Raw genomic sequence first — 25,693 nt, 5'->3', positions numbered from 1 at the left:
ACATCAAGAGACTTGGTATTCGCTAAAAGTACATCTTACTTAGAGCATGTATTCACACATTGTAATCCTCCTACTCGGAGGTAGGGGCTTAGATGCTATACTAACAATTTGAGCACATTCAAATCAACCATTAACACAGTCGCTGTTGACAAATACAAGCATTTCCACCATCCCAAACATATGCATTATTATTTCTCATACCTCAGTCCAGCTCAGTGATATCGCCTCCTGGTTCACCTACGTCCTGTTCCTCTCTTTCCCGCTTATTCTCTGCCTCAATTTCTTCCAGCTTCTTCCTTCCTTCTTCCGTGGTCGCATCAACAATGCCCTCCTCCAGGCTCAGCATGCCACTCTGTCCTAGCTTCTCAACGACATCTTCGGCTTCTTCGACGCTCATCTTACCGAGGACCTTGTTGACCTCATCTAAAGACTCTGACGCCAAGGCTTTCTGTAGATCCTTGGAGAAGGATTCGTACACCTTGCGCGCCTCAACCTCAACAGGATCATCGCCCTCAGCAGAAGGTATGTTGATGGTGATCTTAGTGTTCGGGTCGACTGCATGCAGCTGGATCTGTTCCACTCCAGCGGGGTCGTTAGAAGCAGAGCCGTCTTTCGCCAGCTCCGCGGCGCGGGTCTTTATTTTATGGTAAGTTTCGTTCACGTCGTTCCGGAAGAGGGTTCCAGCCTGGTGGTCTGCGTTTGTGATACTATACGAATATACCTGTTAGCAAGCGACTCAAGGGAATCGATCGTTCGCATACGCACCGCTTGAAGAAAAGCGAGATACCGTCGCGACCCAGAGAGCGGCAGTACTGCAACAACAAGCCTTGGTGAACGCAGGTGCGGGCGTAGTCTTCTTTGCCCTCCATTTGGCTGTTGAAAGCTTCCACCAATAGACCATCCGTTTCCTTCTCAGCAACAATCTGTGGGTTCTCAGAGATGAATTGAAGCAAGGCACGGTAATCGTTGCGGTTGATTTTCGCGAATCGTTTGGCAAGTTCACTGGCCTTGACGTTCTCGGGATCCTCCTCTTCGTCATCATCGTCAGCAGCTGGGGCAGCAGCTTGCTGGGATGAGCCCGCCGTAGAAGCTCCAGGGTTCAGAAGCTCGACTGTCTCCGTCTTTTGGCCCTTAGCTTCGCCAGGCTTGGCAATGTGGGAAGTGTTGAACCCCTCGTGCAACCCCTCGCTGGTAATCTTACTGCCTTCTTCCTTCTCAAGCTGGGCAAGTCTTTGGAGAAGCTCCTTTTGTAAGCCCTGCACCTTCTCGTTGTGCCTCTGAACACCCTTGATATATTCCTGATAGAGGTTCTCCGAACTGACATCGCCCATTTCCTTCTTCACCTGGTCAACCAGAGCGCTCATCATCTGTGAGTACTTAGGCTGTTCCTTCTCCTGAGTATGGACCCCCGCCGGGGCTGCGGGAGGATGGTCGTCCGATGGGTTGCCTGCAAACTCCATAAGATTCTGGAAGATCACTTCCTCGACGGACTTGGAGCCTTCATTCTGCTTCAGAGCCGTAAGAAGTTTATCGATTCGTGCAAGGAGGCCGTTATTGACAATATGCTCGTACTTCAGAGTTTCGATCTCATGGCGGCGCTGGGCACGTTGTTGATGGATCTGGGCTTGTTTGGCCCGAATAAAAGAACGCTTGTCAACATTCGGGTGCACTTCAATGTCGGAGTCATCAGACAGCTCCAGTGCATCCCATTTGCTGTAGTCAAGCACCATGTTGGGCGAGTGCGGAATGTAGTCGATGGTATAAGGAGGGGTGAGGGTGGGGTAAACGAGTAGATGTATAGAGCCTGGAAATGGGGTGGAGTCGTTTGTACGGATATAATCCCAGATAATATATGGTCAGCGAACTCGACTCCAAGTTAGCTTCAGAGCTTAGAAACCAAGAAATGCACGAGCGCAGCCTATCCCAGCGTCCGAGGGATCATCGAAAGCTCTCGACCAGCTTCGACGGCGGCGGAATCAGGGCAGGCGGTGTCCACAGGCAGAACTATCGCCGATGCGAGGCCGAACGGCGATGGCCGGACTCGCGGCTTCACGGCTGACATGTTCTGCCATCCAAGCGTCTAGCGGTCTCCCGGAGAGCGATTTACCTTTGATTTGTCATGAGATCTAGCAGACATCGGGCTGTCTAGTGGGATATGGCACCCTGATTACTCCGTTTGGCATCCATTCGAGCAGCCATCCGAATCCGCTTTCTATCTTCCGAAATGCGCGGAGCCAGGTTGCTGGCTTCCTGGGCCCCCGGCGTCACCGCCAGACGGGGAGCTCAGGTAAATGGGAGCATACTCAATGAGCTTTATTTTGGAGCTCGTCCACATCAATCTGGATTTGGCATCTTTGGCGTCCCTGGCCGTCAATTCTCGGGCATCTCGGGTTCATTACGCAACAACCTCTCGCTAACGTCTGGACTATCCACCCGTCCAAGTAACGGTTCACGGTTCGATATCATACGGTCGCAATTAATAGCGCAATCTCGGTTCTTTTCCTCTTCGCAACGGTCATTGGAATCCAAGCCAGTGAACTCATCGGCTAAATCTGCTCAAACGAACAACGCCACGGCTCAGGACAAGGAAGACGAAGACATAGACAAGGGCTTCGAACTATCCGAAAAGGGAGCGCAGGCTGCGCAGGTAAACCTTGCTGCTAAGCTCTCGAAAGACGGATCTGGAAACAAGAAAGCCGGCTTCAAAGAGATATGGAGACTCCTGCTCATTGCGCGACCCGAAGCTAGAAAGCTCGGGTTTGCTTTCTTTTTCCTGCTTATTTCGTCATCGATTACCATGTCCGTTCCCTTCTCCATCGGCAAAATCATGGATGCAGCTACAAAGACGTCTGACGAAGAGGGCGGTCAAAACTTGCTCTTCGGCTTGAGTGTACCGATGTTCTATGGAGCTTTGGCCGGTATCCTTACACTGGGTGCCGCTGCGAACTATGGTCGCATTGTCATCCTCCGTATCGTTGGAGAGCGCATTGTCTCAAGGCTTCGCTCTAAGCTTTTCCGTAATACTTTTGTGCAAGATGCGGAATTCTTCGACGCGAACAGAGTGGGCGACTTGATCTCACGACTCGGTTCTGACACCATTATCGTGGGCAAAAGTATCACGCAGAACTTGTCGGACGGCTTACGAGCAGCGGTTAGTGGTGCAGCAGGCTTTGGTCTGATGACCTATGTCAGTCTCAAGCTGTCCAGTGTCTTGCTTGTGCTATTGCCTCCCATTGGTCTCGGCGCCTTTTTCTATGGTAGGGCAATAAGGAACCTCAGTCGCAAGATCCAGAGAAACCTCGGTACTTTGACCAAGATTGCGGAAGAGCGTCTTGGTAATGTCAAGACTAGCCAGTCTTTTGCTGGTGAGATTCTCGAAGTGAACCGGTACAATAACCAAGTGCGCAAGATATTCGAGCTTGGCAAGAGGGAATCTTTGATTAGCGCTACCTTCTTCAGTTCCGTATGTTCCCCTGTATTTGTGCGTTTATCAATTGGTGCCATTTAGCTGACATCACAATCAGACTGGCTTCATGGGCAACATGACCATCCTTGCATTGCTTTATGTTGGAGGCGGCATGGTTCAGTCAGGTGGCATCACGATTGGAGAGTTGACATCCTTCTTGATGTATACTGCTTATGCCGGTTCCAGCATGTTCGGTCTCTCTAGCTTCTACTCCGAGCTGATGAAGGGTGTTGGAGCTGCTAGTCGCCTCTTCGAATTGCAGGATCGTGAGCCAACGATATCCCCGACAAAAGGCAAGAAGGTTGAATCGGCCCGTGGTCCTATTCGTTTTGAAAACGTGAACTTCAGCTATCCCACGCGACCAGCCGTTCCTATTTTCAAGGAATTGAACTTTGAGATACCGCAAGGAAAGAACGTCGCCATCGTCGGTCCTTCGGGTGGAGGAAAGTCAACTATTGCTTCGCTTCTACTAAGGTTCTACAACCCAACCGAAGGACGGGTCCTGATTAACGGCCAAGACATCAGCGAGATGAACGCCAAGTCCCTTCGCAGGAAGATTGGTGTTGTTGCTCAGGAGCCTGTCCTGTTCTCGGGATCAATTGCTGAAAACATTTCTTATGGCAAGCCACGGGCTACTAGGTCAGAGATCATTGCAGCAGCCAGAAAGGCGAACTGCCAGTTTATCAGCGATTTCGTAAGTGGACAACTTGCTTTCTGACTGTACATTTTTCTAACTTATATCAGCCCGATGGACTCGATACTCAGGTTGGACCTCGCGGCGCTCAGCTTTCTGGTGGGCAAAAGCAGCGCATTGCCATTGCTCGTGCTCTCATCAAAGATCCCGATATCTTGATTCTGGATGAGGCAACCTCTGCTCTTGATGCAGAATCTGAGACCTTGGTCAACAGCGCTCTTGCTGCCCTTCTTCGTGGAAATAACACGACCATCAGCATCGCCCACAGATTGTCTACTATCAAGCGCTCTGATACAATCATCGTGCTTGCCCCTGATGGAAAGGTGGCCGAACAAGGAACTTACGAGGAGCTTAGCTCTCGTCCTGACGGCGCCTTCACAAAGCTGATGGAATGGCAGATCAGTGGTGGCGAGAACACGCCGGCAAACGCCCCTATCAGCCCAGCGACAGAAGAGAAATTGTGGCAGTTGGAGAAAGAGGAAGCTGAAGCTGACATCGAAGATGCCAGCAGCGAACGCGATCAGCAGAAGAAGTAGGAGCGTCCACTACTTCATAGATGTGGAGGCGCCTACCTTTCTGGACACCCATTTGTTGTTTTCTTTTTTTTCTTCGTTATCTTGTTTTCGGCAGTGTAGAGTATATAGCTCCTGTATGGGGCACATAGTACACTATTGTCTAGACAGCTGGGCCGCCTCAAGCTGGATGTACTATCTATCTACGGGATACCCCACACACCGGGGTGGCTCAGCTTTTGGTGACTGGATAGATAAAATATAATACCCATCTCTACTTCTGAACCATGCTCTCTGTGCAATTGCTGACATGTTATTCGGGCTGTTGAGCTATTGAAGTTACTAGTAGTTGATGGTTGTTGAATTGATAAGCCTCTTAGTCACCCAGGCCAACGTGACCCGCGGATTACCATTCTTGGCGAGTGTCACGCCTCATGACCAGCTGCTGCTCATGTTCTTGTCCTCCCCGTCGATCTTCCCTGCCTCACTTCTCCACCATCATGGGTTGAGTCTCGTACTACTCCCTGTCCCCTCTCATCGCTTGAACAGGGACAACCCAATAACTCGCTACAATGGAGCGTATCCGCGGGCTGATCACTCGCCGGCCTACGTATGAAGCAATCGAGCAGCCGGTTGACGCCGACAATGAGAGCATTCACTCTGCTCATGAGGAGCTGGAGCATCCCCGTTTCTCCAGATACGAATATGCAGTATTCTTCCTCCTGGGAGTGTCGATGCTATGGGCATGGTATGTCCCAACTTACAGCAACTGCATTGACTGCATCTATCTAACTAGACCGGAACGTCATAGGAACATGTTCCTCGCTGCTGCACCATACTTTTACCACCGTTTCCACACAGACGACTGGGCAGCAACCCATTATCAACCTTCAATATTGACTGTATCCACCGTTACTAACTTAGGTTCCTCGTTCATCCTGGCCAAGCTGCAGAAGGGGGCATCATATCCGAAGCGGGTCACTGTCTCTCTGCTTATCAACATCGTGGTATTCACGCTCTTGGCCTTCTCCACCATCCTGATGAAAGATGTCTCAGTGAGCACATACTTCGGCTTTCTCATGATCATGGTATTCGGGGCCAGTCTTGCGACCGGAATAAATCAAAATGGCGTGTACGCTTACGTCTCCGGCTTCGGAAGAGAGGAGTATACCCAAGCCATCATGGGCGGCCAAGGCGTAGCGGGTGTCCTACCCTGCATTGTCCAAATACTCACCGTGATCTCCGTACCAAGCAAGAAGGAAGGACAGAAAGCACCACAAGAGTCATCCAAATCTGCTTTCGCCTACTTCATCACGGCCACAGCCGTGTCGTCCTTCGCTCTGCTTGCCTTCCTATCCCTCGTAAAGCGACGCGCATCCTCAACCCTCTTAGACCCAACAGACGACCACAGCGACTCAGATGTTCCCGAGAACAAGTCCGTCAGCCTCTGGACGCTCTTCAAGAAGCTCCGCTTCATGGCCACAGCCATCTTCCTCTGCTTCACCGTCACCATGACCTTCCCCGTCTTCACAGCGGAGATCGAATCCGTCCACGACACTCCCGGACGATCACGACTCTTCGACCAGGCTGTCTTCATCCCTCTTGCATTCTTCTTCTGGAACGCAGGTGATCTGCTGGGCCGAATGCTCGTCCTCTTTCCCCGTCTCTCCTTAGTGAACCGTCCCTTTGTGCTGTTCCTCTTCTCGATTGCTCGAGCTGCCTTCATCCCGCTGTACCTCCTCTGCAACATTCGCGGCCGGGGTGCAGTGGTGGAAAGCGACTTCTTCTACCTGTTCGTCGTGCAGTTGCTGTTCGGCATAAGTAACGGGTACTTAGGGAGTAATTGCATGATGGGCGCTGGACAGTGGGTGTCTCCTGATGAACGTGAACCTGCAGGTGGGTTCATGGCATTGATGCTCGTAGGCGGGTTGACTGCGGGAAGCTTGATGAGCTTTTTGGTTGCTGAGGCTTGATTTCGGGTATATATTGATGAGATTTCATTGGTGTCTGGTGTTGTTGTTATAGATCGGGCTTCATACTCTACGGCCGCCGTGGGTAGATAGATGTCTTGATAGGGTATTTTCAAACTGAGCTGCTTGGCAGCAGTATTTCGATCTACATGTCGCTTGCCCAATCAATCATAGGTATATAGCTACGAGGCTGGGAGCATTATAGACTGGAAGGGCAACCACTAGATCGCTGATACGGAAGAATTCCTAATACTCAGAACCAAAAGGCCTTCATGCCATCAAGTTACATTAGTAGATCAATTAAACCACTGGAGTCAGTCAAGAACCGACTGATCCCACGGCATCTCCCCAATCCAATCCAGCCCCATCATCCCATTTCATCATCCAAATAAGAAAAAGAATTACGAATACATTGTACATGAAGATATACAACGAACGAACAGCCTCACCACCAAACCATAACTTGAGCAGGGACTTCGACAAGCCGATGTCCACATTCCCCTAATCCACAGTTCGTTCAATGAAAGGAAAGAACAGAACGGAACAGAACAAGAAATCACCCCCTACGCGTACTCTTCTTCATCATCCGACGGTGCTCCTTCTGCTGCTCACGCTCCAGGTACTTCTTCTGCTCATCCGCAGACATACCACGAAGGAGACGTTCCCTGTCCTCCTTCTTGACCTTCTCGGCGGCGAGTCGGCGCTCCTCGGCCTTCTCCTCCTCATCCGCACGACGCAGCTTCTTGATCTCCTCGTCGCGAGTGCTGCGCACCTTGCGCATCACTTCGGGGCGGAAGTGGGCGGAGCCGACGAGACGGTCGGCGAAGCGGAGGAACTGCGTGAAGAGGGGCAGGGTGGTGCTGTAGCCTTCGGCGCTGCTGGGGAGAGTGACGGACAGTTCGATGCGCTTGCGGGGGGTGGTTTCCTCGATTCTGCATAGGTGGGTGTTGATTAGCACGTGTGCTCGGTTTGGGGGATGGGTGGTATTGTTTTTGGGGGAAAGCGGGGGTGGGAATCTCACTTCATGGGCTTATCGACGGGCTGATCAGTAACAATCAAGTACTTGAAATCATTGCCAGCCTTCTCAATAGCCTGGGCCAGCTCATTCGTGAGCAAAGCATCCGTGATCTCCGCACTCTCCGTCATGACGGTAACCCAGTTAGGCAGCTTGTTGTTATCCCTGGTGAAAGTGATGCTGGCGTCGTAGCGGTCCTGACGGAACTTCCGCATGTAGTTCTTGTGCACAACAGCCCAGATGAATCCATCGTAGGTCGAGTTGTTGACCTTCAGGGAAGAGCGATCATTGGCCGGGAGCGGGACAACGTCCTTCTCCTTTCCGTCGAAGGTGTACGCAGTAGCCTCGTAGGTTTCCGTCGGGGGGGACCAGCTCTCAAACAAGAAGCCCAGGACAGTCTCCGTCCAGAAAGTAACGGGGTTGTACCGCTTGGGGAGCTTAATGGCCACGTCCACGAAAGCCACGTTCTGACGACCGGTCGCGTAGGAGGCGAATTCTTGAGCAGAGCGTTCCTTGAGGAGAGACTCGGGTGCGGGTTGTCCTTCACTGTTGCTGCTGCTAGGGCCGTCGAAACCCACAACGGCGAACTCGCTTTGCAGAGCGGAGGTGTGAGCTTGCGCCCAGTCGCGCGCCTTGCGGCGGTTCTTGCGCGTACCCCAGAAGTGGAAGAGGATGATTAGGAGGATGATGGGCATCACGGTCGCTTCTTGCATGAAGTCCCGCGGCGAGGTCCGCTCCCATACCCGGTACCATTTGGTGTAGGGGACTGGGGTGACGCCTTGGGTGTTCACGGCCGGGATGGATGAGGACCCGGCGACGAGGGAGGCCGGGGAGGGCTCCGGGGCTTCGACGAAGTCGGCGAAGTCTGCATTGGAAAAAGTATTAAGAAATTGTTTGTTGCGTTGAGCTAGAACTGGGAGAGCAATTGAAGAAAGTTTGGGGAAGGGATGATTTTCCTGGGGTACAGAGCTCGAGGCAAAAGCTGGGGTTTGGGGTGTGCGTGTTGTGAGACTCACCATCGTCAACCTTGGCTGGGTTCGAGGGCTGGGAACCGCCAAAGACGTTCTTGAACAGGCCCGCCATGATGAGGAATGGGGAATTGGACGGACTAGGGTACGGACGGGCAGGGAAACTGGCGACGTGGCGGAGGAAGGAAGGGAAGAAGAGGGAAGCGAACGGGCGTCAGGTTGAGTTAAATGGTTGACGTTCGTCGCAAACCGATCGGAGCCACGGTGGAGCCGACCGCTCTGGCGTCAAACCCCCAAAAGATAAGGAGAACGCTTAGATCGTGGGGATTTCGGAGGATTATGACTATTCCTTATTACGATCGTGATTTGTCTCAGGGAGAAAATAGGTGCTATCGCAATTGAATCAGAAAAATATACAGTAGCATTGCTCGAAACTCTACGGCAATTCAGCAAGGCAAAACTAAACCCAGATTTGCCAGTCATTCTTTTGACTCCTCCATCGGTTGCGTGCTTCCAGCTTCCAAATCCCAAATCAAACAGAAAAATATCAGTAAAGAGAAAGAGTGGACAAAGGAGAGTAGAGTAGAAAATCACAGTCAAAGAGAGTCAGCGAGCGAAGTGGTATCCCTCAGAAACAGATCGCTCACGCAGGTTAAAGATAAAAAAAAGAAAAAACACGCCAGATTCTTTTATGAGTACAGTCCAATCAATGTACAAAGTTCTAAAGCCCGCTTGGAAACAATTAAAACACAGTAAAGCACAGTCGAGATTAAATGCAGTGTCGTATCGGTCATGAAATGCTCCAGACTTGCTGGAGCTGGGAGGATTGCACGGGTATGAGCATCCTAGCCGTGGAGAAAAGAATAGGTGAAGATAAAAGAGTACAAAGACGCCCACAAGGCTGTACTAGTCACTGACCGTACGCCGGCGGGGCATCATCATGGCTGAGACGATCCCAGAACGAACTGCATGAATTGCCGGGAGTCAATTTCTCCTCCCGCATGCGACGAGCGATTTCTCCAGCCAGTCGTTCAACCAACGCTTGGTCAACGATGCTGGATGTCGGCTTGGTATCGGAGAATGGGAGTGCCTTGGAAGGGAGCTGGCGCGAGGCGCTTGCTTCTCCCTTCTCGTTCTCATGTTGAGCAGGAATATAGGGGTGTACAGCCACCCGCGGAGTAGCGTCAACATCAACCGCCGAGTGGTTGGCCGGCTGAGCCGACGATTCTCCGGTCTCACGCAACATTTCAGTCGCGATATCGCGGCGGGGCATCTGCCTGGAGATACTCAAGCGGTGTCGTTCGGGAACCGTGGGAAGGTGTAGTTCACTGTTCGGAGACAGCGGAGGAGTCACTGGGTCATCGGTCTGTTCGCTGACCACCGGCAAAGGTGCCGAGCAGACAGACGGTGCACTGGTGGTCTCGGTGTAGGTGCTATCGCCGCTCACACTTGCGGCATCCTCAGTAGCCTTGGGACGACGCAGGTCCACCACACGCTTCTTCCGCCTGCGAGCATTGGATTTCGAGTGGCGGCCAGCTCCCAAGCTCAGACCGTAGCTGCTGAAAGTGTGGGTATTCGTCGAAGACCGGGTCTGGGAGGATACCATGCTGGCTGTATCCTGGAAGGAGGACATCCCGCCAACCTGGGATTGAGTCCGGGAAAGTGCAGGGCTCAAGGGAGACATTATGCCACCCGAAACTTCGCCCGCGTCAGAAGGCGACGTCCATGCGCGGTAAACCACTTCTTGGATAGACGGAGTGAACAGCGATAGCGTTCGCTGGGAGTCCGTAAGTGCGGCCAAACGGAGCAAGTTCTTCTGTGAAAACAAGGAGTGCGTCTCGACCGAGGAATCCAACGAAAGCGAAGCGATCTCTGATTCATCCAAAGCGTTGCCCTGAGCATCCACGGGATCCTGCGGAGGACTCGCCAAAGGATCCTGGCCAGGTCCTTCACCCGCGGTGTTGGTAGTGCGATTAGCCATTTCCTCTCCAGCCCTGTATTCTGGAACCCATAATCGGAGAGATAGGCGATGAATGATGGCGGGCAACTCATCCATAAACAAAACGCGAAGCTGGCCTTCTATTTCTCGCTGTAGAAAGTCGCGCACGAAGGGGATCGAGTCGAATGTCGACGATACCTTGAGTGACTCAAGGGGGTCATTTCGGAAGACAACTGTGATGCCTTTTTGCTTCGAGAAGACTAATATAACGAAGCCGGAAAGTTTGAAGTCGGAAAGGGTGATTTGAAGGGGAATAGTCAAAGGAGTCCTGCAGTTCGAGGCGATCAGGTCAGCAAGGATGCGCTTGGCTGCGTATTAGGGTAATCCAACAACACATACGCTGCAGCGACCGGTAAGGGAGTCGCAAAGGACGGTCGAGTGAGAAGATAGGTATTGAGCGGATTTGCTTGGACGCGGGTTTTCAGGGTCAGAAAGGCGTCGCCCGTATAGGACATCTTGAAGATGCCTCGAAAGCGATCCTCGGCCAGGTCTCCGATTTCCAAGATCTCCAACTCGGGCGGGATAGAACCGAGATTGAGTTCGGTGACATGGATGTCGTCCACGATAATCGGCGGTTTTGGCGATTTATTCAAGGCGGCAGTGAGCAGCTCCTGAGCGCGAGTGTAGAAGCTCGCGTCCGCCATTAACGGCGACCAGTTGAAGTTGAACGCCATCGCGGGTCATTCAGTGATGGGTGGGTTTTATTTCAGCGGAGGCGGCGACATGGGGAAAATGTAGGATAATCGACAACAGGACGCAAAGGGATATCGAGACGTATTTGAGGATTAGGCGGAAGTGCGGAGGTATCGCCGTCGAAGGTAGAAGGTGTGTGAGTGTGTGTGAGAGAGAGAAGGAAGGGAGAGGGGCGAGGAAGGGTTGATGCGCCGATAAGCCGGAATGAAGGGAAAAGATGAAAAGGGCGACGGATGGAAAGAAAAAAGAAGGCGAGGAATCCCGAGCGTCCGGCCAGTCAGTTTTACGGTTTTGGTGATTACAGTACTTGGTTAAGTGGTGTTGCGCTCGCGTGATCTACGCGGCGGCTCAGTCGGGTTCTTTCATCGTGGATATTCTACTATTTTGAAAGACAAATATTTATCCAGATGCTGTCTATTACTTGTGTATCGTACTACTAGCTTGTCTACAGCTATCAGCCAAACTACAAACCTACTGGGATGTATTTTTGTTAGGGTAGGGGTTAGAAATTTTTCTCCAGCGGCAGGAATAACGTCACCGCACAACAGTAGGTCATAGCGGTAATACACTAGTAACCCGCTGCACCGGGAAATTTACAATAGCAAAAAGAGCAGCACAGCAAAGCCCTCCTTAATTTAAGACTGTGTGTAGTTTGCTTACTTCCGATCTCCTCCGACTGTAAACCGGCCATCAAAATTAACTGGTCATCGCGCGTCATGAGGGCACCGATCGTCATGCTCCCCAGGCAGGAATATGGGTCTCATGTCATCCATCTGCTTATCCGTCGACATACATCCATTCATCCTTCTATCTAGTAGTAGACTACAGTAATCCCCCATCTCAAACACTCCTTTGTATCATTCTTCCCGTCCAACCCGCCCATCCTCGCAATTTCACTGTCAGGCCCGTGCTGGACTTGACGGGCCAGAAGCAGTGGAATCCTGTGCCGATCCACCCGTCCCATTTCCCTTTTCCACCTCCATACTCTATTTACGGAGTACGGGGTACATCTCCGAAGTCGTCCATGTCTCTCTCCTCCTATGACTCCTGTCTAATTAACGCGTCTCAAAAACTAGATGTATGCATGTCACTAACGTCCCATAGTCCACCAGGGATGTGATCGGTAGTCTGCTACCTCTTTGGGAGCCAAACATTGCGCTAGATATTCCCAATCTGGCAGGTGACTTGCCCAAAAGTCTCTGGCAGGTCAATCCACGGAAAGCCTCCGATACACGAGCTTGCCGAGGCCTTTCCTTTCCTTTCATCCCGGCCATTCCAGCTCGGAACCTTACTATCACCACTCAGACCCCTTCAATACTAATCACAAGTCAGGTTCATTGTTGTCCCTCTGGTCGGGAATATTCGTGCTAGAGCCTCGTCTTCCTAGCTACATCTCCCTCGGGCTTTGCATTACCAAGTGCGAGCTCGGTACCATTAGAATTTGATCTTGAAGTATATTTCTAGAATACATTATCGTCTTTTGAATGTGGACTAGAGAAACGCCATGGCAAGATTGAGCTTATGCCATGAGCAAATACAATGATGCCCCCTTAAAGGATGTCAATAGATAACTATGAGCACTGCTGTTAGAATCGGACTGACCCTCTTCTTAAGCTCCCTTTCCTACAAAGTATGAATGATTCGAAATGGCAATGACGCCCCACTTACATAAGCAGCGCCTACCCCAGCAACCAAGCAACTATCCCGGATTAGGAAAGGTATCAATAGCCCCAGTAAGCATCAGTGGCTTCCACCGAATCTCGCCGCAGCTACTGCTCTCCTCAATCTTGGGCACATTCTTGAATACACGCGGGCGCTAGGCTCATTGAGCCACTAGGACCAACTCTATCAGGATTACTCGACCCTCACACTACCACATCACCATGCTATCCCCATCCTCACCTGTTGTCGCGGCCGACAACACAACCCCTGGACAATGGAATTCGAGACCAGCCACCAGAACACGCACAAGCGCACAGAGAAAGGTGTACGGGAAACGAAGAGCGGATGCGCCCAGAGCAGTGTTTGAGCAGCGAAGTCCAGCCAAGGATTTGGAAAAGGAAGTGAAAAAAGCCGTTCGGGGTGCTGTGGAGGGCCTGAGAGAGAAGCTGGCTGAGGTTACGATAGACGAGCCTGTGCCTCAAGAGACAAAACCCGAAGAGCTTCAAGAGAAGGAAGTGGAGGTCGAGAAATATGACGATAAGGCCATTCTACCTAATGAGACTGAACAAGAAACACCAATGCCGGAAGCGACACCCACCCCTGTATCCGAACCGCAAGACGAACCATCTCCATCCGAACAGTTATCACCAAACCGCAACAGTAAAGAAAGCACAAAGTATGAGACAATGGTCGAAGTGAGGATTAGTCCGACGGTGTCAGTTGAGAGACCTCGAAGGCGCAAGCAAGCTACCGAAGGAACAACAGAGAGCGGGCGGCGATCTGCAAGAAAGGACAAACCAGCACCGCGACTATCATCCGGCTGCGTCACAGACGAGAAGGCAAATGCCTACGTTCGACCAATTCTGAACGAAGCCTTATCCCCGGTCGCCGCGCAGAGTGTACAAAAATTTGGATCATGGGCCGCCCGGGCAGGCAACTTGTTGGAAGTGGTGAAGATCGCAGAAGGTTCCTACGGAGAAGTCTATAAGCTACGTCTGCGGGAAGATCTGTGCAAAAAAGAAATGTCCAAGTCCAAACTTGCGCGCTTAAAAGCCTACGGTGATGGAGTGTTCAAGGTGGTACCTCTGCGCGCGCAGAGCGGCCCTGGTTCGAAGAAGTTCACTAGCATCGAGGAAATTGTCTCCGAAGTGAAGATGCTCAAGTATCTCGATCCCATCCCCGGGTTCGCTCGCTTTCGGGAGATCCACGTCGTTCAGGGTCGCTTTCCAGAAAACTTCCAAACGGCGTGGGACTATTACAAGAAGACCAAGGACGACTGTCTGAACCCAAACCCGTCCAGCAAGCGGGCCTACCCCGACTCACAACTATGGGCTATCATTGAGATGGACGATGCTGGCTGCGAGCTGGAAAAGTTCTCCTGGTCATCAATTTTCCAGATCTACGACATCTTCTGGGGAGTCGCAATGGCTCTTGCACGGGCGGAGGAATACGCATTGTTCGAGGTTGGCACCCAGCCCCGAGAATTCCAGATCACCATCTCTAACATAACCACAGCACCGAGACCTCCACCTCGGTAACGTCTGCATACGAAGCATACGCCCCGAAGGCCGCATGGATCCACCGACCGACCACGAAATCATCAGCCAGTCATTCACAAGTGGCTTCGGCCTCAGCACCCTCGAAACCACCATCATCGACTACTCCCTCTCCCGCGCTGCGTTACGCATGAGCGAAGAAGCAGAGCACGTTGAAGTCGCCTCCTCAGATCTAGACAAGAAACAAATCTTCGACGCCATCGGCCGCGACGAAGACGAGATCATGCTACGGAATACCTACAGATAGTACGTACCCTTATCACCAGACTACAAACATCCCCAATAAACTTATCCGGCCTAACTAACAACAACCCACAGCATGCGCGCCGAAGTCTACCACGGCGAACCCCTCAAGACCGAAAAATCCCCCGACATCCCAGGCATCTGGGCCGAATACGCCCCACGAACCAACCTCGTCTGGCTCGTATTCCTGCTCAAGTCCCTACTCAAGAATAGAAAGAGCGAGCCGGTACCCACGGCACCAACTACACCTGCTCGACAGCCTCTTGCGCCCTGCTCGCCTAATAAAGGTCTGAAGAAGCAGGTAGTGAGGTCTCCGCTAGAGAAGATAAAGCACCAGCAGCAGCTAGAGTACAGGCCGAGAGTAACGGCTGCGACGCAGGAATATATCTCTCAGTTGAAGAAGACGCTGGAGGATCGGTTACAGGCTGTTCTGGAGTTGTTGGATTTGGAGAGTGGGCATGAGGATATGTGTTGTGCGGCGGATCTGGTGGCGTATGCGATTGATACGCAGTGGTTGGATGAGAAAGATTTCTTTTAATTTGTGCTAGGGTGTATAACATTGCATTGGGGGTGTTGGGTTTGGAGTTGTGGGAATATTTATTTCAAGCATAATGGTATAGATAAATGGTTGGGGCGTTTTCGGAGGACGGTTATACTACAGGATATATATATTTACTGCGATATCTAATACCAAACGGCTTACGGACTTCAACAAATTGAAGAGGCGCAGATGAACATTGCCTTTTGAAGCGTGACTCGCATGCAAATTATATAACATTCTACACTCACTGCACCACAACACTCTCCCAGCCAACACATCTAACGATACCAAAAATCCATAGGCTCCCCCAAGCAGTCCGCCACAGTCGTAGCTAAACCAACCAACCATCAGCACCACTTTTCACTCACTCACAGCACATCCCAACTAACGTAAAAGCCAAGGAAAGGAAAAACCTACCAACCAACCCCCTCCTCCTACTCTCCTCCAACATAACCCTCGTCAAAGTCCAAACCGTCTGAGCATGCGTATCATGCGCCAACACCACCGTCCCGCCCGCCTGCACACCCTCCACAAAGTTCCTCACACTCTCCCCAATCAACCACGGCGTATTATTCTCATAGTCCTTTGTATCCACACTCGCCCCGATGACATGGTATCCGAGGTCCGTCATCAATGCGAGGATCCGTCCGTCGACGGCGAGGAAGGGCGGGCGCATATACGTCGGGACTCGACCGATGAAGGTCCGGAAGAGGGACTCGAGGGTGTTCATTTCGTTGATTATAGTGGGGTTGTCGAGGGCGGGGAGGAAGGAGTGGCCGAACCTAAGTAGTCCTTGTATATAAATCATGGTGTTTGATTGGGGATGGTGTTGGAGGATGAAGACTGGGGAGGAGTTGGCTTACGTGTGAGAGGCTATCTGGTGCCCTTCGTTATAGATGCGTTGTAAGATGGGAGCACTCTCCTGAAGTCGGTAGCCGTTTACGAAGAAGGTTGAGCGTGCGCCGTATTCGCTGAGAAGGTCGAGGAGCTGGGGAGTGTAGGTTGAGGGACCGTCGTCGAAGGTTAGGGCGATGGTGTTGGGGACGGTGCAGTGCGTGATTAACAGGCCGTAGGGGACGGCGGAGGAGTGATGGGCGGTTTCGTTGATGGGGTGGCTGGAGCTGCTGTGAGGGAGGAGGGTGAGGATGGTGAAGATGAGGGTGAGGGTGGTTGTTAGGAGGTTGGTCATGGTGTATGTGTATGAATAGGATAAGGATAGATGAAGGAATGGGGTTGGTTATGGATAGGTGGGATGGAGAGTGTAGAAGAGAGGTAGGATTGGGAGGATATGGTCAATTCAAGGATGGTTTGCTATTAGGGATACCATGTTGGGTGGTTTGGCTTGCTGAATGTATAGTATTGGGAAGGAATAGAGGTTGTGGTTGCTGGAGGAAGGCTCAGGAGGGTATCTGAGATGGGAAGGAGTGGTATCTTCTTTCCTCGATTGGTGTGTGTTTCTGGGTATGTAAAATAGCCATATGAGTATGCTGCATTTTCGACATTAGTTGGTCTGTTCATTAGAGGATAGGGTGATAATCATTCGGGTACAATAAATCAGAAGAACATACTAGCCAGGTCAGTTTTGATATGTTGACTCCCATTCCTTTCAATCCTTAGCATGGCCTTATATCTTTGAAGATGACTTTTGAATCTCATATAGACTTTTAGGAATTTTTATACTGTATTGATCCTCAATCCTGGATTGATGTTGCGCTAACTCACAAACCATCTAGTCTAACAGACGCAGAGCAAAACAACCAAGCCACCGCCAGCTAGCACAATTACAGCTTGCCATAAACCTTCACCCGCTCCTCAACGGGCTTCTTCGGCTTCTCCTGACCCTCTACTTCGGGGCTACCAAACACCAACTGAGAGATAAGCCGCCAGTCAGTAGGAATGTCCCACTGCTTGGCCACAGGAGCATCGATAAGCGGGTTATAATGCTGCAAGTTGGCACCGAAGCCAAGAGATTCAAGACCGATCCACACTGCATTCATTAGCATTACGATCCCAAGTCAAAATCAAGCAGGATCAAAGACATACAGAAGTACTGATGCATAGCATTAGTATGGTGGGCCCAAGGCTCAAACTGGTCCTTGTAGGTAGGGAACTTCTCCTTGAAGGGCTCGATGTGCGCGGGGTCTTCATAGAAGAGGATCTAACCACGCAATTAACACAATATCCCGACATAGACCCAATCAATTGAAAAGCCACTTACAGTTCCCAATCCATTCTTAAAACCCTGCAGCTTCGGCTGCGTCTGATTCTTCCACATCTCCTCAGGCAGCGTCCCCTCCTTCACACGGGCCTGGAACAAATCCATCGTGATATCCCAAAGGCGCTCATGCTCCTTATGCAGCAGAACAACCAACCTGGTCGACTGCGTATTGAAAGCACTAGGGACATTCAAAATAGCCTGATTGACAAGCTCCTCAATCTTCTCGTCCGGCACGGGGCTATTCTTCCCGAGCTTGTAAATGGAATGGCGACCCTTGGCCAAATCCACGAGCGCACCGGAGCTAGGCATTTGAGAAGGCATCTTCACTGACCCAGTAGACGAGAAAGGTCTAATAGCAGAAGTAGCAGCAGCAGTAGTCACCAAAGGCGAAGGCGTATTAACAGCAGCAAGAGAATTGCCCCGGAATCCAAACAACGCAGAAGATGAAGAAGACGAAGAACGGAAAACCCGACGAGCAAGAACCCTCGGGACAGCCATGATATTTGTATGTGTCGTCGCAGCAAAGAGATTACTAGTAATAATATTCTCGGTAAAAACCAATAATGCAAGTCCCGCTAGACAGATTCCGATTAATCCCAGGAGATGTAACCGCATGATCAACAACAACACCTTTCTCTTCCTCTTCCTCCGCCTCCCCCCCCAAGCCGTTAAAAGCACCCGCGGAAGTAAGAGGCGAGGGCGGCGCGGAATTACGGATGAAAACGCTTATTAATGGACACATCAATGATTACTCTACCAACCCAACTACTTCGTAAGTTACTTGGATAGGTAATTACTTGGACTGTGGCTGATTTGTAAGGGCAAAAGATTCCTCCGCGCTGGAGAAAGACTGATGTCAATTGTGGGGTTCTATTACTATGATTTATTGCATTGAGTTAAGTAGGGTAGTCTTGTCCTTATCCTTCTCTGGGCTTCGAGGTCGGTCGGTGAATTGGGCCTCCGTTCGGGGTATTCGGTCGGATTTCCCGATGCTGGCTTTGGGTGACGTCATTTACTTGGTGGGATAGTTAGCCACTGTGTTGGTAGTAGAACGAGACTACATTGGAATAATTATACTTAAGACACAGATACTGCTATGAGGGGATATCAAGTACTGCGGAAGCGTATACATTAATCAATAAAGCCATAGAGTAAGAGGTGAATCCCTAAGTAACTAGTGTACACATCAAGCAAGAACCATGACCGAAATTGGAGAAGAGATGCATCGAATTTGTAGCAAGACGTATCACTGACCCTCCCTGCCCCGATAAAATGCGAGCAACATAATAATGAAGCAAATATGCCAACCGAACATTAAAAAGTGAGTAGAAACATGATATCGAAAACCACGATGCACGAGAAACGAAGAAAAGAGAAAGGCCGTCAATCATTACCGTGCGACATTCCATAATGGGTCGCCTGGTGCATACCTCGATAGGGTACTGTGAACCCCTAATTATCGCAGCTGCTATTGCAGATTGTAGCTGTAAGATGCAGGAAATAGTTCAAGACAAGTTATTACGGACCCCTATATCGAAGACTGTGAATGCGCCCGTGGACTCTGCTGAGCGCACTCGCTCTCCGATACGTTGTTCTTGGCCCCTGCGTACCAGTCCTCCACGATCAATTGGTGCTCCAGGTCCAGCCAGTACTTGGCTTTCCCGCCAGCCCCGGTTTTGAGGTCCAAATCCCCCAGCCTGATCTCCACACGACCGGAATCGTCGCGTGGCATCTATGCTGATGTTAGCGGACACGTGGCGCGCCGGTAAAAGCGATGGATGTACCTACCCTTATGAACATGGTACAGTCTCGCAGCGTCATCGCAAGCGACTTTTCGCGCGAACTTGGCGGTGGACCGTAAAGCCCCACATCCTGTAAGGCTTTCTGATGTGTCAGGAGCCTCTGCAGCGTTCCATTTCGATAAAGTACCTTTGCCAGCCGTGCCTGGTCTTTGCATCCCTTGACAAATTGGGCCGCACGGAGGACATTGTCGAATCTGTCAGATACCAGGTCGAGGGGGCAAAATGATTGTTCTTCCGCCAATCCCTTCTTGCGTGCTTTTTGATTCTTCATATCGCGGAGTGCGCAGGTTCGACATCTCCGGGAGTTCGGGGGTGCAGAGGGGGATTGAATTAGCCATTTAGGTTTCAACTCTGAGAGAGTCGTTCCGGGAATGCTGAATGTAGTCATGTCTGTTATGAGTAGCCCAAACGGCTCCACCGTAGAGAGGTACACCCCTTGGCGTCGTTTTGGACGCTGGCCGCTTCGCTCTGCTACCTGTAGCTGTTCATTGCACCCTTGAACAAGCCCTCTGGGGAGATGAACGAGCTCCTGATCAACGAGCTCTTCTGGTTTGAAAAGAGGACGAATGCATCTGTCAAAATTGCGTGCAATCTCCTGATAAGAGATGCCTGCACTCGTATCCTTGCGGAGTCGAAGCAATTTACCCTTAAACTTGGCAGGCACTTGGAATGTACCCATTGTGCTAGGTAGTGAGTTGGAAACTGTCGCAGGGAGGTCATTTCTTCCATCAAAGTCCATCTCTGCTGGAGCGAGGATTCGATAGATGACATTGGCGCCGCCTTCCGCGAGGTAAGCGAGCCGAGCTCCTACTGGGAGCTCTAGTAGATTGGGCTTTGTCATTGGTCAGGTAAGTGGAAGATGAACAATGACGATGGTAGTCGACTGAGGAAAAAACCATGACAAATGCCGCAAGCAGATGTCCGCAAGAATGCCTACAGCCCTGGTTAATATAGTAGCAGCAAACGTTCTAGCTCCGTGGTATGCGCGCAACGTGATGTATAGAGTCACGTGGGCTTGATTTAGTCCCGCAAGGAAAAAGTCCGAGGCGCAGCAGGCAAGAATTCAGTGTGCAGTGGAAAAGGGAACATGCAGCCTCTTCATGTACGCAGATGCAATTCACTTAAAATGGACACTGGGCCTTCCAGGGGGATGGATAAGCGTCCAGCGCAGCGCGAGCCTGAACGTGGAGAGAGGGGAGTAGCTGATCTAAAATACTAGTTCAACAGTCGGGCGAATCTTGTCTCTTCAGCTGTCTCTCTTTCAGACCAGTCTTCACGCTTTTTGCAAGTACGGAGCCTCGCTACAATCGGCCAATTGGCTCTCAGCGGATGGGAGGATAAGCTGCTCGATGAAATCGAACGGACTGTGCCCACTATTCTCAGGTGATCGATCTCAGAAATTAAGGCCTACTCAATCACCCGCACGGCAAGTGATGAGCTCAGGGATTCTGGAGGGAAATCCCCCAACCCCGATTGCGTCTAGTGGCAACAGTCGCTAGATCTGGGAAGGACGAGCCTTGTGCAGGGATTAGGTCGTCGCAGCCCCGTGGCGCTTGGCCGTGCGAGCCTTAGGCGGATCCCATGCCAATCATATCACGGCGCGCAGATTTATCTCGAAAGGTCTCAGTATTGTTACCACACCGCGCATCTGACGCTTCAAGCGACACGAGCAGCGAGCCAATACTGTGACAAGATAAGAAAGACTTCGTAAATGGGAAAAGTAACGAGTAGTGGTTACCGTCCGAAGCGAAATCTGGGTGAGCGCTTAAACGCAAGGCGTCGGGCACGCAAACGTCGACAGAGCCCGGGTCCTGGACGCTGCACCGCGACGTAAAGAGGCGGTCAGAAACGTGGACAGCTGAGCAGACGCTGGTTGGAGGTCGAGGGTGAGGAGTACAAGGTAGATAGAGTTGATTGAACGTCACGGAATATGCTAAATCATGCGAGCGATACTGCCGTAGTCGCTAGTGAACTATCGGGACAAACTAACGAAGCGCACTGGAAGACAAAACGGTCGGACCAGCAGGGCTGCGTCACACCCGGTCGGATGGGCTGTTCAGAAGGAGAGTCCGCCAACTGAAAGAGAAGAAAGTGATCTCAGCTGAAAATGAAATTGATCAAGGAGGGTGAGCGAAACCAGTGAGGATAGGAGATGAGCCACGAGGCGAGAGAAGTCGATAAATCTAGGTTGGTGACTGCGAATTTGGTACCAGAGGGGCGGACCGAAACAATTGCAGATGACAGACGACCCAAGTAAGGGCCCAGTGCGATTTGACGATTTGAAGGCGTTCTTCCTTCCCGTCTTATCCTGCCAGAGCCTCGAGCACCTCCTTTGTCTTCTCTGCAGGCCATTGTTGGCCATATGTCCTCTTGTCAGTTGTGTTCCCCTCTCATAGGAACCGGGTGGGACAATTATTGACTTGTTTTTTGAGAATCCAGAAATAAGAGCAAGGAATGAAAAGAGGGTCACCAAATGGAAAATCGGACAAACGATTCGCTAGTAAAACTACTAGCATCTGCCCCAGGATCGTTAGATCCAGATCCATCTTCCCACACCCACAGCAGTAGTCTAGTCTAGTTGATAGTGAGTCTTAGGAACATCCTCGGCCGTCGGCCCAAAATTAGTACAAACCGGTCATGATGCTGCTGGAGGAGCTGGAATCCGGGGAAGAAGGAAGAGAAAAAAAAAAGCAAACATGCATCGAAGGAGCACTAATTCCTCCCGGTCGGGTTTCGCCAGGGTAAAGTTGGCTTCAGATATGAGACCTCACAAACCGATCGTCATCCACAGCAACGCATTGTACTCAAGATACGTCTTCCATCTTGGTTCTGGTGATGTGTTGTCCGCGGAAACGTACAGATCTTCGCCGGTGGAGTTGCCTGCCAGTTTTTCCTCAAGAGAGCGGGTGGGATTATATTCCACCATAGAGAAGCGAGTAGCGAACAATTCCGATGATTATAAGCCAGTAGTACTTAGCCAATGCGCATCTCCTGATAGTGTGGTGTTGTTGATGATCAGACTGATTGCAAGTCACGATTGCCCCTCCGTCCGCCGTTAAGGCCCCGCGCTTGCTGATGAACTGCTCCTCTCCTCACTGCCCGCCAAAAAAGTGGCTGGCTGCTTCCACTTGTCAATCCATTCCCATCCTCCAGTAGAAATCATTTCTCAGATCCCCCAATTCTATTTGAATTGAATATTCATTTAGGTTACTACTTACTATCTAACTCCAAATCTGGTTCTGCACAACAAATATGGCCGACACATCCTCATCCATCCCGACTCCCCCGCACTGCACCGCCGATTTCTGTTTGATCCCAGTGAGTTATTCCTTCCATTCCTTGCAGCTACTAGTTATTTGCATCATGCTGCTTGACTATTCCCGCATCTTACCCATGCAATCAATACCTGGTTCAGGGATGAAAGTGACGTGACACATTCATTCATTCCCATCATGTCCGTCCAGCATCAATCAATCAATCTATCATCCCACATGCATACATACATACACCAGGATTATCATCACCCCACGAACCAAACCTCTAACCCCATAACCCCCATATGCATTCTCCAACTTTAGTAAACTTCGCTAAGAACCTACACTACACTATACTAACGATAATAGATCGGCACCTCATCTCCTTCCGTGTCCGCCCAAATAGCCGATGTTCAGCGCCTTATTGAGAAATCCGGCCTGAAATACGTCATGCATTCAGCTGGCACCACACTTGGTATGTAGTATACAGCTATTGGAAAAATTTATCCTCCGATAGTACTATATTAGCATACTTTTGTACTAGTAGTGGTTATACTATTATATTGATGTGTGCGCGTGCGCGTGCGCATGGGTATGCTTATGCTTTATTGGCTGCTTGCTGACTGACGGGTTCTACTTACTATCATAGAGGGTCCTTGGGATAGAGTTCATCAGGTTATTGGTCAGGCGCATACCATTCTTCATCAGCAGGGTATCGTGAGGATTCAGACGGATATTCGTGTTGGGTCGAGGTGTGTATTCATTCATTCATTCGTTCTTTTGGTTTTTCTTGTTTGTTTGCTCCTTTTCTGGGTTGGATGTTGTGGGGACTGTTCTTATCTATTTACTACTTGCTTGGGTGGGGTGTGGGTTACACAGGCTAACATGATTAACTCGTCTTGCTTACAGGACCGATAAGGAACAGTCCTTTGAGGATAAAGTGAACAAGGTCCGTGAGTTGTTGAAAAACGACTGAGGGGATATGTGCGTGATACTCAATCAAGTGGATATGCTCCGGCAGTTGCACCTTTCTTTACATGCTATCGCTGCTTATGGACATGGTGAAACGGTCATATCAGTTAGGTACACTGTGCAAAATATGATAATCATCCGAACGCCAACCTGGTACCCCCCCTATTTATAGCAAATGAATGTCGTGAGGCTCGTCCAAAACTTTGAAATCCAGCGCTGATGTTGCAACTGTAAATATGTGGAATAGATGCAAAATGACAATGTACTAAATAGGCTAGTAATCAAAATGAAGGGTGAAAGGACGGTGAAGATTCCAAAGAAGTATGAGGTCACAGCGGTCAGCTTAGACTGCAATACCGCCGCCCAGCAGACTTCCCCAATCTCCACCAGCCCAGATCCACTCTCCCATGCTGGGATTCGCTCCGTCCTTGGCTTTCTGGACGACTTCGACCAGACCCTTAAAAACGTTGGAGTAGGTGGAGGCCGAGCTGGTAACGCTGACGGAAGTCAGGTTCTTCCGTCCAGTAGCGTTAGTAACATTGTTCAAACTGTCCACGGTATCGATGGCGGGACCCTTGTCGAAAAAGTCAACCAGGATAAAGGTAGGCTGACGGCCATTGTACTCCTTCTTGCATTTGGTTGCTGTGTCGCCAAGGTTTCCCGTTCCTCCAGAGGCCGCATTGGTGGTAGAAATGTAGCTGACGTTGGGATACTCAATGTCCAATGTCTCTTGGTAGAGGAAATGGTTCATGAATGGGAGGCGGTTGGAAGACAAGGCGGTGGAAAGCTCGTTCTTGACGCTCGAGGGACGATCGGGCTCACAGGAGAAGTTGGAAGCGGAGGTCACATCATAGTTATTTTCCCAGATGAAAGTGAACTCATCCATCAGATACGGTGCCACCGTGTTGCTGGAAGCGTCCAAAGATGCCACGAAAGTCATCAACCGGGTACCATCATTGATCAGTTCCTGCAATGTTGGCCATGAGCTCGGTGCGGAGGTTTGGGAGGTCGGAGTGTAGGTGTAGTTGGTGAGGTTGGCCGTTTCGAATTGCGAGTGAAGATCAGAAGCTGTTGCATCATCTGAGTTGACCAGCAAAACAGTCACAACTGTAGTTTGACGGAAGATGTCAGTTCTTAATTCTTTTGGGAGTAATTGCCGTCCGTCACCAACGTACCATCATTGGGGTTGGAGTCCAACCAGCCTTTGATATCTGAGAGCCATGTGCTCAACAATCCTGCATCTAAGTAATCGCAACTAGAGTGGCATAGACGCCACTGTGAATTCGACTTATGAACTTGAGCTGTGACAAGACGCACACCAGCGTCAAGCTGGAGTGTAGTGTTATAGTATCTGTGAACTGGTCAACAAACTGCATTGACGTTCTGCCTTCCCAATTGAACTTACTGGTCTCCAAAGGTAGAGTAATCCGTCGAGGCATCTCGCAGAAACGGACTGTCGTGTGCGCCCAGGTGAGTGATTTCTCCGTATGACTTGGAACACAAGTCTGGGGAGTTGTTGCATGCAGTGGATCGCGGCCGTACAGCCTTCGCCGCTGCGAAGGGCAGGAGCGCTAGAACTCCTAGTCCTAGCATACTGATTGCGCGTTCTGTTTGGTTGGAAAAGGGTATCGATCGTTCAGATGCTATATAAGCCGGGAGGACTCATGCAAGAAGAAAATTGGCTGCGAAGTCCAAGCAACAAGTGATACAACAAAATGCGCGTATATCAAGAAAAAAAGGGGGGTATTATCAGTCTACTCGATTCAAGGGATTAATTAATTGATGCGCCTGATGAGTGAAAATTATTGTTTCAACGAGGAGGAAAGAGGGGGCGAGAAGGGAAGAAGAATCAGACACAGTAAGAATCCAACATTCGGGCCATAAAGGATGTGTAAAAGGATGCGGATGATGCAGGCAAGCAGGCAGAGCAATAATCAATAAACCCCACTGGTGAAAGCAATGAGTGAATTGTGCAGAGAGTGTGGACTACCAAGACGCACTACATGGTCTCCCAGAGCCTGAACCACGGCAACAACCGCGCCATTTGGCTTGGGATCACCCTTACGGGTCATGAGAAAGTTTCGAGGGCAGTGTTGATCTGCCAGTAACGGTGGGCCAGTATGAACAA

At 50.6% G+C, this 25,693-nt stretch overlaps 12 protein-coding genes across 12 annotated transcripts; 5 read left to right on the top strand and 7 right to left on the bottom strand.

Moving 5' to 3' along the window:
* Window positions 1–12: 12 nt before the first annotated feature.
* On the bottom strand, window positions 13–1,918 carry BO88DRAFT_401026 (Hsp90 co-chaperone CDC37). The gene is made up of 2 exons (XM_025705738.1): window positions 766–1,918; window positions 13–707 (listed from the first exon to the last, which is right to left on the bottom strand). The coding sequence occupies exons 1-2, from the start codon at window positions 1,728–1,730 to the stop codon at window positions 203–205; spliced, it is 1,470 nt and encodes a 489-aa protein (XP_025567200.1). The 5' UTR covers window positions 1,731–1,918; the 3' UTR covers window positions 13–202.
* A 141-nt stretch (window positions 1,919–2,059) lies between these two features.
* mdr2 (ATP-binding cassette permease mdr2) lies at window positions 2,060–4,957 on the top strand. The gene is made up of 3 exons (XM_025705737.1): window positions 2,060–3,463; window positions 3,525–4,160; window positions 4,211–4,957. Exons 1-3 carry the CDS (start codon window positions 2,225–2,227, stop codon window positions 4,694–4,696), a joined length of 2,361 nt encoding a protein of 786 aa, XP_025567199.1. The 5' UTR covers window positions 2,060–2,224; the 3' UTR covers window positions 4,697–4,957.
* Window positions 4,958–5,144: 187 nt separating this feature from the next.
* Window positions 5,145–6,899, top strand: BO88DRAFT_356890 (nucleoside transmembrane transporter FUN26). The gene is made up of 2 exons (XM_025703745.1): window positions 5,145–5,420; window positions 5,484–6,899. The coding sequence occupies exons 1-2, from the start codon at window positions 5,245–5,247 to the stop codon at window positions 6,643–6,645; spliced, it is 1,338 nt and encodes a 445-aa protein (XP_025567198.1). The 5' UTR covers window positions 5,145–5,244; the 3' UTR covers window positions 6,646–6,899.
* A 227-nt stretch (window positions 6,900–7,126) lies between these two features.
* Window positions 7,127–8,803, bottom strand: BO88DRAFT_401022 (CCDC47 family protein). The gene is made up of 3 exons (XM_025705736.1): window positions 8,674–8,803; window positions 7,664–8,522; window positions 7,127–7,574 (listed from the first exon to the last, which is right to left on the bottom strand). The coding sequence occupies exons 1-3, from the start codon at window positions 8,738–8,740 to the stop codon at window positions 7,199–7,201; spliced, it is 1,302 nt and encodes a 433-aa protein (XP_025567197.1). The 5' UTR covers window positions 8,741–8,803; the 3' UTR covers window positions 7,127–7,198.
* A 732-nt stretch (window positions 8,804–9,535) lies between these two features.
* BO88DRAFT_431839 (MDM34 family protein) lies at window positions 9,536–11,375 on the bottom strand (the record flags this gene model as incomplete). Its single annotated transcript, XM_025709318.1, has 2 exons — window positions 10,964–11,375; window positions 9,536–10,892 (listed from the first exon to the last, which is right to left on the bottom strand). Exons 1-2 carry the CDS (start codon window positions 11,296–11,298, stop codon window positions 9,536–9,538), a joined length of 1,692 nt encoding a protein of 563 aa, XP_025567196.1. The 5' UTR covers window positions 11,299–11,375.
* Window positions 11,376–13,200: 1,825 nt separating this feature from the next.
* Window positions 13,201–15,316, top strand: BO88DRAFT_329905 (uncharacterized protein; the record flags this gene model as incomplete). Its single annotated transcript, XM_025702614.1, has 3 exons — window positions 13,201–14,442; window positions 14,495–14,781; window positions 14,854–15,316. 3 exons carry the CDS (start codon window positions 13,201–13,203, stop codon window positions 15,314–15,316), a joined length of 1,992 nt encoding a protein of 663 aa, XP_025567195.1.
* A 281-nt stretch (window positions 15,317–15,597) lies between these two features.
* BO88DRAFT_467827 (chitin deacetylase) lies at window positions 15,598–16,616 on the bottom strand (the record flags this gene model as incomplete). Its single annotated transcript, XM_025711539.1, has 3 exons — window positions 16,183–16,616; window positions 15,737–16,101; window positions 15,598–15,650 (listed from the first exon to the last, which is right to left on the bottom strand). Exons 1-3 carry the CDS (start codon window positions 16,506–16,508, stop codon window positions 15,598–15,600), a joined length of 744 nt encoding a protein of 247 aa, XP_025567194.1. The 5' UTR covers window positions 16,509–16,616.
* Window positions 16,617–16,981: 365 nt separating this feature from the next.
* Window positions 16,982–18,188, bottom strand: BO88DRAFT_401019 (Nitroreductase). The gene is made up of 3 exons (XM_025705735.1): window positions 17,538–18,188; window positions 17,363–17,477; window positions 16,982–17,306 (listed from the first exon to the last, which is right to left on the bottom strand). The coding sequence occupies exons 1-3, from the start codon at window positions 17,844–17,846 to the stop codon at window positions 17,101–17,103; spliced, it is 630 nt and encodes a 209-aa protein (XP_025567193.1). The 5' UTR covers window positions 17,847–18,188; the 3' UTR covers window positions 16,982–17,100.
* An 877-nt stretch (window positions 18,189–19,065) lies between these two features.
* Window positions 19,066–20,180, bottom strand: BO88DRAFT_329932 (inositol-pentakisphosphate 2-kinase; the record flags this gene model as incomplete). The annotated part of the gene is made up of 2 exons (XM_025702616.1): window positions 19,066–19,269; window positions 19,326–20,180. The coding sequence occupies 2 exons, from the start codon at window positions 20,178–20,180 to the stop codon at window positions 19,066–19,068; spliced, it is 1,059 nt and encodes a 352-aa protein (XP_025567192.1).
* A 1,688-nt stretch (window positions 20,181–21,868) lies between these two features.
* On the top strand, window positions 21,869–22,494 carry BO88DRAFT_94021 (uncharacterized protein). The gene has a single exon (XM_025713279.1). It carries the CDS (start codon window positions 22,036–22,038, stop codon window positions 22,396–22,398), a length of 363 nt encoding a protein of 120 aa, XP_025567191.1. The 5' UTR covers window positions 21,869–22,035; the 3' UTR covers window positions 22,399–22,494.
* BO88DRAFT_401016 (thiamine-binding protein) lies at window positions 22,366–23,711 on the top strand. The gene is made up of 4 exons (XM_025705734.1): window positions 22,366–22,657; window positions 22,963–23,068; window positions 23,243–23,345; window positions 23,503–23,711. Exons 1-4 carry the CDS (start codon window positions 22,592–22,594, stop codon window positions 23,567–23,569), a joined length of 342 nt encoding a protein of 113 aa, XP_025567190.1. The 5' UTR covers window positions 22,366–22,591; the 3' UTR covers window positions 23,570–23,711.
* Window positions 23,562–25,543, bottom strand: BO88DRAFT_401015 (uncharacterized protein). Its single transcript, XM_025705733.1, has 3 exons — window positions 24,971–25,543; window positions 24,741–24,916; window positions 23,562–24,672 (listed from the first exon to the last, which is right to left on the bottom strand). Exons 1-3 carry the CDS (start codon window positions 25,156–25,158, stop codon window positions 23,909–23,911), a joined length of 1,128 nt encoding a protein of 375 aa, XP_025567189.1. The 5' UTR covers window positions 25,159–25,543; the 3' UTR covers window positions 23,562–23,908.
* Window positions 25,544–25,693: the final 150 nt, after the last annotated feature.

Source organism: Aspergillus vadensis (assembly GCF_003184925.1).
Source record: "Aspergillus vadensis CBS 113365 unplaced genomic scaffold BO88scaffold_2, whole genome shotgun sequence".
Taxonomy (NCBI): domain Eukaryota; kingdom Fungi; phylum Ascomycota; class Eurotiomycetes; order Eurotiales; family Aspergillaceae; genus Aspergillus; species Aspergillus vadensis.
Note: the sequence above shows the minus strand (reverse complement) of the source record. Positions and strands in the feature narration are given on the sequence as shown.